This window comes from Choloepus didactylus, chromosome 5 (genome assembly GCF_015220235.1).
Source record: "Choloepus didactylus isolate mChoDid1 chromosome 5, mChoDid1.pri, whole genome shotgun sequence".
Classification (NCBI taxonomy): domain Eukaryota; kingdom Metazoa; phylum Chordata; class Mammalia; order Pilosa; family Megalonychidae; genus Choloepus; species Choloepus didactylus.
This window is the reverse complement of record NC_051311.1, coordinates 146,575,555-146,594,809: the sequence shown is the minus strand read 5'-3', so window position 1 is coordinate 146,594,809 and position 19,255 is coordinate 146,575,555. Positions and strand designations below refer to the sequence as shown.

The 19,255-nt window shown below is 44.1% G+C and overlaps 1 protein-coding gene across 2 annotated transcripts in view; it reads left to right on the top strand.

The window, feature by feature from the left end:
• AOAH (acyloxyacyl hydrolase) overlaps window positions 1-3,581 on the top strand; it is a 185,226-nt gene extending 181,645 nt beyond the window's left edge. For both annotated transcript variants that reach the window (XM_037837087.1, XM_037837086.1), the window contains one exon: window positions 2,461-3,581. In XM_037837087.1, coding sequence (XP_037693015.1) covers window positions 2,461-2,589 — 129 coding nt within the window. In that variant the 3' untranslated portion in view covers window positions 2,590-3,581. The remainder of the gene's footprint in view (window positions 1-2,460) is intronic.
• The last annotated feature ends 15,674 nt before the right edge of the window (window positions 3,582-19,255 follow it).

The window sequence follows — 19,255 nt, the reverse complement described above, 5'->3', positions numbered from 1 at the left end:
ATAACATTGCCACTCTCATTTTAGACCTGATCTATTTGCAAGGCACAGTCATAAATATTTTCATCTCCATTAGAGTGAAGCCAACTAATTGCTTTCAAACCAAACTGGTACCACATGCTTGAATCTGAGCTCTCTCATTTGAACGTCCCTCTCCTTACCCTCACCACTATCTCCTCCTTTATTAACTGAAAGAGAGAAATTAACGACCACAGATGCCTTGGTATGACATAATTGTTGGGAAGACAGCTTAAATGCATAAAGTTGAAAGACAAAAAAAAAAGAAAAGTAGAAGCACTGGTAATTTTCCACCACAGATCTGGCAGCAACCTCCTTTGTTGAGAAGTGACAGGAAAAACAGCCACAAGACCAGTCCTCTGTCTTCAAGACACTGATTGCCTTGTGTGGGTGAGATGATCAGGGCCTTCCCAAAAACCTGCCAGTTCAACGATCAGACTCAGACTTCCTCCCGCTTTTAAGATGCAAAGAAGGGTGTGTGTGTGTGCGCGTGCGGGCTGTGTATGTGGATACGCATGGTGGGCAGTGTGTGTGTTGTGTGTGTATATATGTGTGGTACGAGTTTGTGTGGAGGGTGTGTGTGTATGCATTGTGTATGTGGAGTGTGTGTGTATGTGTGCATGGTGTGTGTGGTATAGTGTGTGTGCAGTATGTATTTCATGTGGCGTGTGTGGTATGGTGTGTCTCTTGTGTGGATATGTGGGTGTTACACATCACATGGATATAGTCAAGATGGAGTTGGGTGGATGGAATTTGGGTTTCACCTCAGAAGGCTCAGGAACAAATTAAAATCCTGGGGCTATTTAATGCAGTGACTCAATCAGTTCTAGTTTTTTCTAACAACTGCTAAAATCCTACATGCAATTCAGATGCAGAAAGGGCTTTAGAGATCATTTACTCCAACCCACTCATCTTACAAATGAGAGAACTGGGGCCGGGAAGCAGAGGAGGGCCGACAGCACACAGGAAGTTGGCGCCCCTGCCTTTTGGAATGGTGAGCGACGATGGGGACAATGGCCACGAGCTTTTGGATGGGGTTGAAGACATTCCCCAACATCCCTCCTGAACAATATGGTTCCCCACCCACCCACCCACCCCCAAGGCCCTCAGCAGTCACATTTCTCTCATCATTCAGCATTAAAAACCACCACTGGGGCACCCGACAGCCTGCCAGGCCCCATTTGCTAAATTACCTGCAGAGAAAAGCCTCCTCATCGAAAACGTGTTAAGGACAAATCAGAGGAACGGACAACCAAGAAAGGCTCCTGCTAACATCGTGAATATGGGGAACCTGACACACAGTAGTGGAACCAGACAGTGGGCATGAGGCAGGAAGAGCCAGAGATTAGCCCGTTTGTGCATTAGGGAGAGCCAGGGCCCCTCACTCTGGTGCTCTGGTCAGAAACTCTTCATGCTCACAGCCCCCTTCAGGATCGCCTCATCCCCCAGGCACCAGCAGCTCCCCAGCCATGCCATTCCCTCTCACACCTCTCAGCATTTGCACATGCTGTGTCCTCTACCGTGGACACTACTTCCCCATGTGATCATGTGGTGAACTCCCCCTTGAAAAGTCAACTCGGCCAATCACCTTCTCCAAAGATGACATGCCCCATTGACTGCCCTGCAGAGTTGGCTCCTCTTCTTCCAGCTCTGTGCACCTCAATCACAGCCCTCCCCAACGGGTTTGGGGTTGTCACTTTGTGTGTCTCGCCCCCCCATCCCCAAGACTGGAGCTCCTTGAAGGAAGGACTCATCCTAATCATCTCCAAAACCCAAATCCTAGACCTGCAGTAAATGTTAGCTATCCACAGATAAATTAATATACGGATGTCTGAGAAAGCATATTAGTTATCTATTAGTGCTTAACAAATTATCACAAAGTTAGCAGTGTAACGTAATACACATTTGAACACCCATTTATCATCTCAGCTTCTGTGGCAATCTGAGCAGGAATCTGAGTAGGGCTTGGCTGGGTGCTCTGCTCAGGGTCCACGAGGCTGAAATGAAGGTGTCGGCCCACATCCTCATCTGGAGGCTCAACTGGGGAAGGATCGCTTCTAAACTCACTGGGCTGTTGGCAGAATTCGCTTCCTTGTGGTTGCAGGATGGAAGGCCCAGCTTCTTGCTGGCTGTCTGGCTGTCTGCTGGGAGCTGCCCTCAGCAACTTGCCACATGGGACTTCCACCATCAAGCTAGCAAGGAGTGTCTCTAGAGGAAGTGGGCCAGTGAGGCAGAGCCTTCTATCAGGCAAAATCATCACGGGGTGACAGCCCTTCACCAATGCCATATTCTTTTGGTCTTGCCCACATTGAGGAAAGGAGACAACACAACAGCACGGAGGTGGGGCCGTGGGAGGTCACTACTCCACCAGAGTCAACCTCGTTAGCAAATTCTTCTCCTTTTTATAATTTCCCTTTGACTCCTGCTTTGGCTCTTCTCTTGCAGGTAGCTTTGCTGCTGTGGGCAGATAGCTTCTGGAAAAAGGTGAACCTCCAGTGGCCTCAGATCCTTGGAAAGGAGAACCCCTTCAACCCCCAGATTGAACAGGTGTTTGGAGATCAAGGGGGGCACTGAGCCCCCCGGGAACACACACTCCTGAGAGCTCAGGGAGGCAGAAACTCAGGGAAACCCATCAATTCAGTCAACAAATGGTTATGGGGGATGCTGTGTCACAGGCCTGTAGAAACCTCTGTAGCAGCATCTTGGCAAAATGCGTTACTCTCAGTGAAGAGTCCATCAAAATGACAGTGCGAACCTGTGTACTTCTGAAATCACTTTCCCAATTTCCCTTGAACTGTCCCTCAAATAGCCTTTAATAAAGTTTGTTAGGTGTCATTCCAAGCAAGAAGATTATCCATGCTCTTTACTAGAGCTAAATGTTCCAAAAGAGGGGCTTCTAAAAAACATATAGTAAAAATCCAGCAATGTTCAACAACTTACCCCAGGCCTTGGTGTGTTGTGGGTCTGATCCTCTCTTTGTGGCTGACGTTTTAAAGATGGTCCAGCAAGTTGAGGCTTCTCCCAGGAAGTCTGCTGGCTGGCAGTTTTATGGGCCCCTTGTTAAAAAAAAATACAAAATTATAAATACAAAATTAAGTATAAACTTGAATATTTATGGGAAAAGAAATCACAACAAATTACAAATTTTAAAAGATGACAAGTACTTTAAATGCTACAAAAATCCAGAAAAATGACAATTGTTTTTCTTTACAAAGATTTTCTTACATCCTTTGGCTGCCTGATATGATCACCTCTTCCTATAACAATGATTTTGTGTTGACATTTTCTACACAAAGAATAGAAAATTAAAATTTGTTGCTTATTACTGATGGTTTAGAAGAGTTTTGTTTTTTTTTTTTCCTCATCTGTGCAACCCATTATGGACAAAGACATAGATTTTCAGGATGGTTGTCAAATTGGGAAAACCTCCAGCAAATTTCTTTACATATGGGTTATTAAAGATACACTCTCCAAAAACATAAAAAATAAATGAAAGACACACTCTCTATTTGTAGTACTGCCACAGGTTTGTGTACATATAAGCACAGGAGTGCCAATAAACTATTTTGCACTAATTCCCATCTGTAGCAGATGCCTCATGCTTGTGACGCCTTCCTCGCCCACCTCTAATTGCAGCCGTGGATTCACTGGCAAGGTTTTGGATGTCCAGGATGGGCTCATGCTGCCAGCATCCCACCTCAAGCAAACACATCCATGTTCTGCCCTCAGGAGCACTTGGCACAGCCCACAAGGGCAGGGCAGTTAACACCCCCACGAGCAACCAGGGGCCCACGGATAAATGTGCCAGCCTCTTCTTCTAGCCACTCCCCTGCCCCCACTCCTTCGGAAATAATTTATTTTAACCATCTTTCCCACCTTCTGCCTGAATAGGCTCAGGCAGGAAGGACACAGATCCTGAGTCCTGAAGTCACTCCAGAGTCCAGCTCCAAGGAATGTGGGAAAGGATGGTGATGCCATCTCATTTTTATATAAAACACCAATATTACACAAAATAAATAGGAAGCACCACTATTATCTTTACAAGAATTGGAGCCCAGGGTCCGGCCTTCTCCTCTGAATAGGGATCTGGGGCCAGCATATCTACTTCTGTCTCCAAGATACTCCATTTTCTAAACTCCAGACCAGTCCAGACATGTTCCTTCTTTGAGATTCAACTGAGTCTTCCTCTCTGGCTTAGGAATGTTCTGCCCCTGCACGGTGCTTTCTGTACCATGTACTTCTTATAATTCAGGATGTCTGGAATTTACAGCCTCTCTCCCATACTTGTCAGCTGGTGCCCTGTGGGCAAATGTCTTCAACCTCGAGTTTTTCAGAATCCTGGTGTGAGAGTGCCATCCTCTGAGAGGCACGTAAAGGGCTTTCCTAGGGTGGCTTGCAGCCCTCTCTACCTCCCATCTCTGGAGTGGCCTCCTGGGTGAGAGGCACCAGAACCCAAACATGAGCTCCACCAGCCCAGAAGCCGGTCAGCCATGTTCACTGCTGTATCCAGAACCTCTACAACGTCACCTGGCCCACGGTAGGTGCTCAATACATAGTGCTGAGTGAATGAGTGAGTGAATGAATGAATGAGATGTACTATTGCTCTCCAGGTCACACTTTGTTATTTATCGCTATTTAAAAACAAAAAGTAGTCTCCTCTTTGACCCATGTGAACTAGACTCATTAATTCAAGCTCCTTGTTGTGAGAAGAAGAAAGAAAAACAATCAATAGTGAGGCTGCCTTCCACTCTGGGAACCCTCGGCAGGGAGACTTGGGCTCTCGAATAGCTGGGTCACACTAGGGTTTGTGTGATCCTCATCTCACCCCAACATTCTGTTGTAATTAGTTTCTTCTATTATTGGATGAAAGACCTGTCTGCCCCTCACTACTGAAATGGGGCTCATTACTTTCCACATCAACACTAGTAAAGAACCTCCATTCGCCACCCACCCCCAACCCCAGGCATTTTTCATTTGAAGCAGATAGAGCCTTTGGGGCTCAGGTCCTGATGGAAGTAATTTTTTCAGGCCCCCCAGCAAAAGCAGATCAGCTAAATAACTTTAGATGAGAATTGTCATGATACCCAACACAGCAGGACCTGAGATCTCCAGTAACTTGCACAGACTTCCCCTCCCTACTCTCAACAATTTAATCCTACTTAAAGTTCAGAGATTTTTTTAACTGGGGTCCATGGAGACCCCCAGAATTAAGAGAGCCCATAAGTTTGAATGGGAAAAAAATTAAATCTTCACTGCCCTCTAACTAAAACCTAGTGTTTTCTTCAATTATGCATGTAGGCAACTAAACACAGCTACATTAGTAGCTATTTCACAAATATTTTCGTAACAATTACAGTTGTAGGTAGTTTGGAATACCATTTATTTGAAATAACTATAACACTGGCTTGTGTTATAGAATGCATTAGAAACAAAGCACATATATTAATGGATAACCATTTTTTACAATATTTTGATATTTGATTTCAGTAAAATCGGTTTCTTTTGTAATCCTATGAATTTCATTTTTTGCATTTAAAAATGTCCCCAGGCTTTCCCAGCTTGCTCAGGGGGACATAACCCAAAAAGGCTACATGATCCGGGGTGCAGGCTTTGAGCAAGAAGAACCCCATGGTGTAATAACTTTGGAAGCAGCGAATAATTGATCTGTTTCCCGAAAAGTCACAAGGTGGAAGTCCTGCAGTAGAGAAGCCTGTTCAGTTCATCATTTACCAGACATTTTTGACCCAGAGCTTTCCCTCACATGACACCTATTAACACGCCGTAGACGTCATGTTCCATGGAATCGCCTTGAGAGATGCTGTTTAGAGGAAGTAGCCTCTAACACTGGCTGTGGCAAGAGAGGAATTTCCCAGGAATACTAAGACCAGAATTCCCAACTCCTCATCTTTTGGGTAAGGCAGAATGTGTTTGGAATCCTCCTCATTGTGACAACAGCTTTCCAGATAGAACTAAAAATGACAAAGGAAGCATCTTTCCCGGGCCCTGAGATGCACAGGGCATTCACCGTGCTCTATGGATTTCCTGATGAATGGATGCATCAATACGCTATTAACATGTCAGTTTCTCATTAAATCTGAGTACAGAATTTGTGTTTGCCTGGCGGGATGGACTCCCCTAATCTGATTTGGCAGAGGTTCTAGCATAAATATTCATACAAGCCAGCTCTCTTTTAATCTGCTCCTTTGCTTGGGGTAAGAAGGCAAGGGAGGAGGACACTGTTAAAGCCTGTTTTCTGGGTCACTTTTCAAAAAAGCAGTATCAAAAAATAATGACCTCGCATCATGAATCTGTCATTAAGGAGGATTATGTTTCTGAAGCTTCTTGGATGGATGGAAATGCAGTGCGGTCGCAGTTGACTCGTCTGGGGGGGGGAGGTGGCGGCCGGTTGCTAAATCCTAGGCTCTCAGGATTGCTTGGAGGGTACCGGCGGCGGGGGCTCTTTCCCGGAGGCGAGGGCGAGGCGGGGGACTGGGCCCGGTCCCCGGCGTAGGCGTGCAAAGTATGGAGGGCGGCGAGAAAGGAACAGGCGGGACACGGTTCTTTTAGGGTGAAGAAGCCAAGAGAGTTTATTAGGGGAGAGTACAAGCTTATATCGGGCGTTTAGAGGGCGGGGTAGCTGTAGAGGTTAAAGGCTTGGATTGGTTCTGAGAGGGCGCGGAGGTTGATTGAAAAGGGGCGAGAGTTGCTCCGGTAACGGTGTCTGGCAACAATGTATGCGCACTGGTGGTAATGGGAGTTGCACTGGCAACGGGGAGTGTCCGGGCAAGATAAGGGGGTGGGGAAAAGGCGGTTCCCTCCGGCAAGCCTCCCCTAACAGTGGTATTTTGGGTGAGGAAATGGGGCCTGCCTCCGGCCTCACTTTCCCAGGCCCGGGGGGCTGCGGAGGGCGCTGTCGCCCGTGCCCACCACCCTCCCCAGGGGCTGATCAGGTCCCCCAGCCCAGGCCCGCCAAGTTGAAGCACGTAATCAGTGTCCCGCAATGCAGAGAAGAAATAAAGTACATACAATGAGGCTAGCTAAGGATTTCTTTAGGCATTGTGCTCCTGGCTGGCTGCTTTGTTTATAATTAATTACACAGAGCATTTACAAGAACCTTTCGGCCTCAGAGTGCTGCAAATGTAACTCACAGGTTCACAAAGCTTCCATCAACAAACTGCAGCAGAAGGATGGGAGAACAGGTGCACCAAAGGTTTTCATGGCCTGCCCAGACTGAAGAGAGCTTCAGACCGCAGAGATTTTCAGTCTCAACTGAGGATTCTGCCCTCCTGGACACACACTTGCACAGGTTCAGAGAAGCCCCCAGGTGTCAATATTTTTAGTGATTTCCACACTGTAGCTCTGCAAATATCAGCTGGAGCCTGGGCTTTGAGTGAGCCTACTATGGGAGCAGAAAGTTTATGAGGGATAAGTAGAGACTCCAAACCCATGTAACTTCCATGGAAGGAACACACCTCTGTCCTGTCACCTCCTGGGGCTGGGGGACACATGGAGACATGATCAGTGCAGAGTTCATAGAGCAACAGGCTTTGGAAGCACTCAACCATGTTTAGAATCTTGCTTAATCTCCCAGTGCCTCAGTTACTTCATCTTTAAAATGGGAGCACTGTTTCCCAGCACTGTTGTGGGGATTCATAACAATAGCTAAAAGCCAAGTACAGTGCACATATTATCTCACTTAATCCTAACAATAACCACATAAGGTAGGTCTGCCATAAGTGTCTTTTACGGATAGAGAGATGAAGACAGAGCACAATTAAGTACCGTGCCTGCGACTGCATGGCTAATAAAAGGTGAATCAGGCATCTGAAGCTAGGTCACTGGGATCCAGGGTCCAGGTCTTAACCACTAGGCTTTACCACCTCTGTACTGGAAAACACTGAGAGTTCTCAATCATCATCATTATAGCCAGGTGTGGTTTGGCCACCACATAATGTGAGGATTTCAGAGTTGAGCAAGAAGAAGATCTGACCACTAGATGGCAGTACCACACAAGCTATTTATGGGGGCAATGGTTTGGTTGCATGGGAAGGAAACTCCCTCATAGGATGAGATCTTCTAAACACTACAACTGAGTCAGGGGACCACCAGAAGAAGAAGCAAGCAAGGGGACCTGCGGGGAAGAGAGAAATATGGAGAGGGGGCTTACGGTCGAGGAGAATGTTGTTTAGCTCCAAGGTGGGGAGCCACTGGATCAGAGAGCTCTGAGAGGTAAAGTGGCTTGGGTGGGGGGTCTTATAACTGCAGGGTTTATCTTATCTATGGCTAGCAGATGTCAGGCACGTGTTTCTGGGGTATGCAAAGCAAATAAGCTCTAAATTGCTAAGAATTGCCTATTGGGGCTATTTTTAAAGCAACTGAATCTGTAAGAATTTGAATCTGGTGGCAACGGGCTTTTGGGACTGATAGTCCTGGGCAGTTGTGAAGAGGTAACTAACACACAGGGCCCATATACAGGGGCCATCTCTGACTCATTTACATAGTGCACGTAAGCTAGAGTCTGTTTTACCAATAGAGTAAAATCAAAACGTGTCAACAGCTTGAATCCATGCCTCGGCAGGCTCAGTCCTTCCCTGCCCATTTCTTCTCTTTTCCTAAATCCCAGTCACAGGAAACTGTCATTCCTCACAAAACAGGGACAGTAAGTAAATCTCCAAAGATGGCTGCCAACAATGGCTCTCCTCCCACCCCCTGCATCTGGGCTGCCCAGAGAATGAAGTGCAAGTGAGATCGCCATCTCCAGGCCTGGCCTTAAGAGGTAGAGCTTCCACTGTCACTCTCTTAGATCCCTGAGCCACCGTTTTGGACCTTCCTGCACAGCCTGGCTCCAGCCAGGTGTAGCATCACCAGCAGCGTAGCCAACCCACAGAACCATGAGATATAATACAGTGTTCTTATTTCAAGCCTCTAAGTTTTCAAGGGGATTGTTATGCAGCAGCAGCAAACCAAAACCAAGCTCTCTCACACTACATATCTTTCCATATGCTGTTTCCTCTACCTCCACTCCCTCCTCTGCCTGGAACACTCCCACTCATTCTTCAAGATTCAGTCACCCCATTGTCATGAAATGTAAAAAACAGACACTCTCAGAATCTGCTGAAGGGCATAAGTATCATTGGTACTAGGTCTAGCTGCTTATGATTGAAAATCTAAAATAACCATGGTTTAAAAGAGAGGAGGTTGTTTCTCTCCCATAAAAGACATTGAGTGGTAGGTGGATCAGGGCTAGAAGGAGACCCTTGGTGTTCCGGTTTGTTAATGCTGCCATCATGCAAAATACCAGAAATGGATTGGCTTTCATGAAGGGGGTTTATTTGGTTACAAATTTACATTCCAAAGGCCATGAAAATGTCCAAATTAAGGCATCAACACAAGTATACTTTCACTGAAGAAAGGTCGTTAGCATCTGGAAAACCTCTGTTAGCTGGGAAGGCACAGGGCTGGCGTCTGCTGATCCCAGGTTGTATTCCAGCTCCTCTCTCAGCTCCTGCACGTTCTTGGTTCTTTCTCCCAGGACGTTTCTCTCTAAGCACCTGGTAGCCCTGTCTTAGCATATCCTAGGGCAAACTCTGGGCTTCATCTCTTAACTAACCGTCCTTCTGCCTGCATCTCCAAGCATGTCTAAGCATCAGTGTCAGCAAGCGTCTCTCCAAAAGTCTCTCCAAAATGTCCCTTTCAGCTGCTCTGAGCTCCTTCTTTTGTGAGCTCTTTTATAGGACTCCAGTGATTTAATTACGATCCACCCTGAATGGGCGGGGCCTATATCTCCATGGAAATAATTTAATCAAACATTTGGCCCACAGTTAATTGAGTCATATCTCCATGGAAACACTCAATCAAAAAATTTCAACCTAATCAACACCAATACATCTGCCCCAAGGAGACTGCATTAAAGAATATGGCATTTTGGGGGACATAATACATCCAAACCAGCACACTTGGTATCAGGGACCCAGGATCCTTCTCCCTTCTTGCTCCACTACCCTCACCTTTTGTTTCAATACAGCTTTTCGAGCAACCACCACCCTGACTGCAATCAAACCAGCAGGGAAACGAGGGAGAAGAGTCAGCCCCCTCCGCTGACCATCTTCCTCCTTGCATCCCTTTGGGGTAAGCTTAGTCCATGGCCTCCTACACTCAGAAAGGGCGCATGTTTCACTATGGCAGTGTGCAGCTGAAAACAGGGAGTTCTACTGTCAGCAGTGAGGAAAGGGTGGATATAGAAGAACAAGAAGCAGTCTCTACACAGTGTAAATTAGAACCTTCTGGAAGGCAGTCTGGCAATGTATGTGTAACCCAAATGTCAACTACCTCCATCCCTTGCTACTCAGACTTTGGTCCTCAGCAGCATCAGTATCACCTTGAAGCTGGATGAAAATGCAAACTCTCAGGCCCAGATCTGCTAAATCACAATTTTCATATTAACAATATCCTCAGGTGATTGATTTATACATGAAAGTTTTAGAAGCACTGACCTAGACCAGTGGTTTTCATCCCTAGTTGTACATGGAAATCACCTAGGAACTTTTTTAAAAAATCCTGATGCCTGGGTCCCACCCACAGAGCATCTAATTTAATTTGTCTCGGTGAGGTCCAGGCATCTGTGTTCCTAAAAAGTGCCCCCAGGTGATTCTAATGTGCAGCCAAGGTGGAAAACCACTGCTCTGGGCCATATGCGGACAAAAGGTAGGTCTCAGCCACTCTTGAATCAGTCCCAGGCTGCAGCATCTTATCTGCCCCATTGGAAATCCAATTTTGAGCTTCTGCTCTCTTCACCAGACACCACACCCCACTCTCCTCACTTTTATGATTATGATAGCTTGGGAATAATGAATAATATTACACTAAGCATAATTTATCGGGTGACATAAAACTGAATGCCATGCTTTTCTTCTTTCAACATCACCACTCCCAGCCCCCAATCTGGAAATCTTCCATTAGATTCCCTCCCCTCCTCCAAAGGGATTCCCTTGCCAACTGCCGTACTGCTCAGTTCACCCATTCCACTCAACTCCTCCCTTGAGCCCATCCATTCCATATCTGAAATTCTCCAGGAAACTTACAAATTCTTATTTCATTCTACAGAGCAAACTATTTATCTTCTCTTTGCCTTGCTCCCCTAAAGCCTATCTTTCCACAGCTAAATGGTTCATTAAGGAGTCTGCCAAAAAAATCTACCCTGGAAAGAAAGGATGCCTCTCCCTTGGGTGACAGAAGTGGCTATGTAAAGAGATGTTTTAAATAATAATAAGATAATTCCTTTTCATTTCATATATTCCCAAGATCTTGTAGAATCCACATCTGACTCAGAATCCAAAAGTCATTTAAAATTTGATAAATGTACTTCTTAAAAGTAAAACATTTTGTAAGGCAAAAATATACCTAAGGTACCGTGAACAATCAAATGTACGATTTGTTTTGTATGACTGCGTGGTAAGTGAATATATCTCAATAAAATGAAGATTAAAAAAAAAAAGTATATGTACAAAAAAAAAAAGAAATAAATGCAAGTGTTCAACCTAAAAAAAAATATATATATATATACCTAAGGAAAGTCAAAAGACAAAATGACAAACTAGGAAAGAAATTGACACTTATATCACAGATAAAGAGTTATCTCCCCAATATGTAAAGAGTCCCTGAAAATTAAGATGGAAAAACCAACAATTAAATTCTTAAACTGACAGAAAATATTAATGGGCAAAATTCACACAAAAGGAAATCAAATAGCTGTTAAACATAGAAAATGTGCTCAACTTCACTTATATCAGAAAAATGCAAATGAAAACAACACTGATACACTAATGTTCAATTATCAGATTGCAAAAATCCAAAAGTTTGCTGGTGTGTTATGTTAGTGAAGCTAACAGTCACTCTTTCATACAGTGCTGGTGGGAATATCAATTAAGCAATCCTTACAGAGAGCAATTTGGCAATATCTATCAAAACTGCAAATGCATTTACCTACATATAATTCCCAGGATTATTCTTACATCACTGTTTATAATAACAAAAAACTGAAAACAACTGAAGTTTTCATCAATTGGGAACTCATTAAATATATTGTAGGAAACCTATTTTTTTAGAAAAAGAAGGCAATTCCCTATGAACTGATATGAAAAGATTTCCAGAATACCGTAAAATTGAATGTAAAGTATACAATCTTTTGTGTAAGTGGTGATAAAAATAAGAATATAGATCAATATTTGCTTCTATTTTCAGAAAGAAACTGAAAAAAATTATTAAAATTATTTAAATGGTTGTGTGTTTTGGGGGGAGCACGGAAAAAGATTTTCACTTGTTGTATCTATTATTTTGATACTTTGAACTATATGAATACATTCAATATAATTTTATAAAGCCTCTATTGTAACTTATGCATCTAAGAATTTCTCTAAGAGGACAGTTGAACAAATATGAAAAGATGACTAATAGGATATTGGTGGGCTGCTTCCTATTTCCATGGAATCAGCAAATAGAGCCAGCAAATAGGGCCTGACAACTGAGAGGGTGTTGATTTCCCATATTTTAAAGACACTGCCAAAAACGAGGATCTTCCTCCCAGTCAGCATATATTGAGAGGTGGACCAACCACCCAACTTGCCCAACCTCTCCCAGAAAGGGTGAGGGGAAGGAGCTGGAGGAGCTCAGGAAAACAGACTTATGAATTCACTGTTGAATAAGTCAATCCCTGCCTTTCTCCTACCCAAATCCAATTTGGACAATGGGTGCTTCAACATAATAACATGTAAAAATTAGGGGTGCCATCAAGAAGGAGAGCCAGGCCTTATTTCCAAGCCAGCCATCTGCAGAGGCAGCAGCCCTGCTGCTCCTTCTCTGAGCCTAGCTGAACAGGAGCCAGGGAACTGGAGAGAGGTATCCAAGTGTGGGTAGAGGGGATCAAGGGGCAGTGGAGCTGCCATCCTTGCACACTCAGGCCTCACAAGGATGCATGTATTTCCCTGGGCTGTGTGGACACAGTGGAAGATAGCTGAACTTGCACCACTTTGGTAGGGTTCCACCCAAGGCCATAGATCCCAGCAGCAAGAGATCCTGGGTGAGACAGAGCTGGAACCTGAGCCCAAGAGACGCACCGTGGTATCATCAGCCACATGGAGCAGGAATCACTATGAGCTGGAGAAGCAGCCAAAGCCAACAGGTGGAGGGCTATAAGAGCAGGCAGACGGGAGACATTTTCCCTTTGTTCACTGTTCCTCTGCCCTGTCTTAATACCAGATGATAAGACCCAGAGAGAAGGAGGAGCAGAGGGAAAGAGCAGAGCCTGCCTGTTCTCCACAACTCCCAGGGGCCACAAGCCAAGCCAAAAATGAGGACTGGGAAAGCTTTAATATGAGATGAGGTCATTTTTTAAAGTCCTTATAGAGAAATTCTAAAAATAGTATAAAATAGAATTTCTGCTTCCAGTAATAACAGTGCACTTCCTATTAGGCAAACTCTTGCAAATAACAACTGCAAACTCTGGACAAAATATTTAAAAAAAAACTACTACTTGAAGATACTGGAGAGTGACCAAAAGCAGGCAGAAACTGAGTAAGAGTATAAACTGAAAGAAGGAAATAGCACTGGGTGAGTTTTCCATTTTTACCATCCTTCAACTGGGGGTAGGCCCCAGTCAGCGCCATGCCACAGTGCCTAAAACTCAGAGGGACCTGCACTGTTACTGATAGGGATATCAGAAAAGAGAGTTTGAGCTCATCACAGAATCTGAAGAGTGAGAGGAGAATCCCAAGAGAGATCCACAGAGGAGGAGCCCCAAGTTCTGCACATAAAATCTGCCTAAGTTGTAGGGGTTTCTGGGTAAGATGGCAGAGCAGGAAGCTCCAGGACTCAGTTTGTCCTCCAGGGCAGTTAGTAAACAGCCAGGAACTATCTGAAACAACTCTTCCAGGGTTCTGGAGACCAGAAGAACACTGTACACTGTCCAGAGAGGAGCAGAAGGGACTGATAACCTGCAGTGAAGAACTGTGAATAGAAATCTCCACATGGTGAAGGCTGGTGCCCATCCCCCACTCTCACAGGCCACCTTGGGATCGAGATCCTGGCTGGAAACAAAAGTCCTCTTCCCCATAAACAGGGTTGAGGCAGGCACAGATGAACACTGAGCGCAGCTTTTCAGCAAACTCATATCACTGGGCCCCAGATCTGAGAGCAGGTACACTTTCAACCCACCCAGAATAAAAGTTGCCCCCAGTTTCTGTTTCAACTACACCCCCAACAGGGGGGGAGGCAGGAGTGATTTGAAGACACAGTGCCTTTTTAGAGCTGTGGGAACAGTTTGCTGAAGGACAGCTCTTCCCAAAGAAAAGTGGTGTGGGGCATGACACAGCACTGTTCATGACTTTTGCTAAGCGAATTCAGATCACTGGGTCCCGCCTCTGTGCTAGGCTTACAACCTTCCCTGCAAAAGTGGCTGGCAGCCTCTGTTTCAACCCAGCCCTCGCAAAGGTGGAAGTGGGAGTGATTTAGAGATGTGGTGCCACCTGAGGTACCACCTGAGGGCTGCAGGAGATAGTTTTCTGAAGAGCACTATTTGCTGGGCAGGTCAGGAAAGCATGGATTCCAGGAGCCTTCAAAGAGAAGTCTGGCATCCTTTCAGGTCTCCTCCACAGGGCACTTTGGAACCAATCTACACCCATTTCTTGGATCCCTTGCCCTGTTCTGACTGGGAAATATTCACTTGGGAAAGTCCTCTCTGGAATGATCCTCCTCCCAGAATGTGCCTTCCAGGCAAAAGTGCTAGAGACAATGAAAGGGGTGTTTAAAAAAAACTATAGAAGCAAATAAAAAACAAACAGAATGAATGAACATTCCCAGAAAAGAATCAGGGGGAAGATAGCTTTTTCCTAGGGGTAAAACAATTTCACAGAATGCAACCTCAAAAACTGCATCATACATCCAGGGCAAGAATCAGATGGATAAAAGCTGGAAAAATCTGATCAGCTAAACATGAGCTATTCCACAGGTCTAGAGTAAGTTGAAACAAGTGTCATATAAGAGCCTAGCACAAAGCCAATCAACAAGAAAAGCTTAGGCAAGAGAGAGAAGCTATCTCCAGAGTAAACTCATCAATATAATCAGATGCCTAGACACCAGCAAAAAAATTACAAACCATACAAAGAAACAAGAAGCATAGCCCAAAGGAACAAATTAAAATTTCAGAGGAGACACAGAGATCAAATATATTCAAACAAATATCCTAAATCAATTCAAGGAGATGAGAGAAAACAGATAAAGAGATAAAGGATATTAAGAAGACACTGAGCAAAAAGAACAATTTGAAATACAAAAAAAAAAAAAAAAAAATAGAAACAAGGGGAATGGCAGACACAATAAACAGGATTAAAAATACACTAGAGACATACAACAGCATATTCAAACAGGCAGAAGAATGAATCTGCAAGCTAGAAGACAGGACACTTGAAATCTTTTAGACAGAAGAACAAATAGAGAAAAGAATGGGAAAAAAAATTGAGCAGGGTCTCAGGGATTTGAATGACAGCGCAAAGGATACAAACATATTTGTCATGGGTGTCCCAGAAGGAGAAGAGATGGGAAAAGGGGCAGAAAGAATATATGAGGGAATAATGGCCAAAAATTTCCCAACTCTTATGAAGGATAAAAATATACATGTTCAAGAACCTAAGATGGCAGCTAGGTGAGACAGGGCAAAAAAACACCTCCGTGAAAAATACTAGATAAAAGCCAGAAAGTGACCCAGAACACTACTTCCAGCAATGCACCAGCCGGACAAGGTCTGCTAAACCCACAGGTACCATGCATTTGGTGAAACCGGGAGTCTGTGTTCTGAAACGAGTGAGTGAGCCAGCTGAAAGTCCGGCAGCCACGCTGTGGTGTGGAGAAACTGTAGGCTGGCGTTTGGAGATGGACTAGTTCTTTTTAAAAAAAAAAAAAAAAAAACCCGGGAGCGGCTGCAGATATGGCAGCGAGAACCATGCAGTGAAGTGTGGGCAGCAATGGGCTGTGCCAACGCCTCAATATCTGGCATGGAAGAAAGCCCTTCCCACACCTGCTGCTGATTGTCTTGGAACCAGGAGGGCAGAGAGGAGCCAAAAGGACAAAGAAACAGTGCCCCTTGCAGCCATCTACCCGGTGGGCTGGGGACGCTCCTGCCCGGGGCCAGGGCCACAGCCGAGAGCCACGCCAAGGGTCCCAGTGTGATGGGGAGTGTTTCCCGCAGCACTACGCACACGCCACAATATCGGCCATGGACAGTGGCCTTTAGTGCACCCACAGCTAATTGTCCCGGAGCTGGGAAGGCGGAGCTGTGTGAAAAGGGGGAAACTGACACGACCATTCAGCCATCTTTACAGCAGGCTGGGTACGCCCCTGCACGGGCCAAGGACCGGCATGCACTTGTGACGTGGCACAGCCTTCCATCAGCAGAGGTCCTGGAAGAGCACGGCTGAGAAGGGGAACCTGCTCAGAAATCCCAGGCACCCTATGCCAATGCCAGGGACTTGTGGGTCAGCGGTGGAGACAATCTGTGGTGAGACTGAAATGAAGGATTAGACTCTTGCAACAGCCTTAAATTTCCGGGAACACCTGGGAGGTTTGATTATTAAAGCTGCCCTGCCTCCCTAACCACTCAGACACACGCCCCACATTCAGGGTAGACAGCACCAACAGCACACCCAAACTTAGTGCACCAATTGAACCCCACAAGAATCAGATCCCCACACACCACAAAGATAAAGTTGGGAAGAACTGACTTGAGGGGAATACGTGCCTCACGGATGCCATCTGCTGGTTAGTTACAGAAAGTGTATGCCACCAAGCTATAGATCTGACAAATTAGAGACTGGTATTTTTCGTATCCTGAAAGAACCCTACCAAGTAAAGCAAATGCCAAGAGGCCAAAAACAACAGAAAATTTTAAAGCATATGATACAACCAGTCAATATGGAGAACCCAACCCAAACACCCAAATCAAAAGATCAGAAGAGACATAGTACGTAGAGCAATTAATCAAAGAACTAAAGACAAACAATGAGAGCATGGCACAGGCTATAAAGGACATGAAGAAGAGCATGGCACAGGATATAAAGAACATAAAGAAGACCCTAGAAGAACATAAAGAAGAAATTGTAAGAGTAAATAAAAAAACAGATGATCTTATGGAAATAAAAGAAACTGTTGACCAAATTAAAAAGATTCTAGATACTCATAGTACAAGAATAGAGAAAGCTGAACAATGACTCAGCATCCTCACAGACCACAGAATGGAAAATGAAAGAACAAAAGAAAGAATGGGGAAAAAATCTGAAAACATCAAAATGGATCTCAGGGATATGAAAGATAAAATAAAATGTCCAAATATAAGACTCATTGGTGTCCCAGAAGGGGAAGAGAAGGGTAAAGGTCTAGAAAGAGTATTCAAAGAAATTGTTGGAGAAAACTTCCCAAATCTTCTACACAATATAAATACACAAAGCATAAATGCCCAGTGAACTCCAAATAGAATAAATCCAAATAAACCCACTCCAAGACATATTCTGATCAGACTGTCAAATACTGAAGAGAAGGAGCAAGTTCTGAAAGCAGCAAGACAAAAGCAACTCACCACATACAAAGGAAACAACATAAGACTAAGTAGTGACTACTCAGCGGCCACCACGGAGGCGAGAAGGCAGTGGCATGACATATTTAAAATTCTGACCAAGAAAATTTTTCAACAAAGAATACTTTATCCAGCAAAATTCTCCTTCAAATTTGAGGGAGAGCTTAAATTTTTCACAGACAGACAAATGTTGAGAGATTTTGCTAATAAAAGACCTGCCCTACTTCAGATACTAAAGGGAGCCCTACCAACAAAGAAACAAAGAAAGGAGAGAGAGAGATAGAGAAATTTAACAGACATATATAGAACATTACACCCCAAATCACCAGGAACACATTCTTCTCTAGTGATCATGGATCTTTCTCCAGAATAGACCATATACTGGGACATAAAACAAGCCTCAATAAATTTAAAAAAAAAATTGAATTATTCAAAGCACATTCTCTGACCACAATGGAATACAAATAGAAGTCAATAACCATCAGAGACTTAGAAAATTCACAAACACCTGGAGGTTAAAAATAAGGGGGAGATAAAAACATTCCCAGATAATCAAAAGCTGAGGGACTTCATCACCAGTAGATCAGTCCTATAAGAAATGCTAAAGGTAATTGTGCAGGCTGAAAGGAAGGGACACTAAACAATTGCCTGAAACCACATGAAGAAATAAAGATTTCCAGTAAAGATCACATGGTAAATATAAATACCAATACTACTGTATTTTTGATTTGTAACTCCACTATTTATTTCCTACAGGATCTAAAATACATAAAGCATAATGATAAATCAGTGGTTTTGGACTCAATGTAAAATATGTAATTTTTGACAAGAACTACATGAAGATGGGGGAATGGAGGAGTATAGGAACATAGTTTATGTGTCCTATTGAAGAAAGAAAAACAAGATTGTTACAGATTTAAGATGTTAAATTTAAGCCCCATGATAAACACAAAGAAAGTATCAGAGAACGTGAGCATAGAGATGAAAAGTAGAGTATGGGTTACGAGAAGTGGGGGAAGGGGCAATGGGTGTTGAGAAATGAGTGTAGGGTTTTGGTTTGGGGTGAAGGGAAATTTCTAGTAATGGATGGTGGGAAGGTGATGGCATTGCAACATTCTAAATGTGATTAATCCCACTAATGGAATGCTAGGGAGGGGTTGGAATGAGAAGATTTAGGCTGTATATATGTTTCCACAATTGAAAAAAAAAAAAAAAGACAGTCTAAATAAATAATGACAATTAAATGTCAAGGATGATCCTGGATGGGATCTGAGGATGGAGGACAGGAGGCTCCAAGGGACACAGCTGGGACATAAGAGAAAAAAAAAAGGAAATATAGAATGTAAGCTTTGTATCAATGTTGAATTTCTTGAACTTCTTAGCTGCATTTAATGGGATTGCATAAAAGAATGTTCTTGTTCATGGGAAATGTACATGTGAATTATATTGTTTGTTCAAGGATGTATGCAGCTTGCTCTCATATGTTCAGAAGACAGAGCAATAGATGATGGATGACAGGGAAGGAGGGAGGGAGGGAGGGAGGGAAAGAAAGAAATGGTGGTGTGGTGTGACAGGATGTTAAAGTTGGTGGATTGGGGTATCAGGGGAGGGGCATCGGGGTAT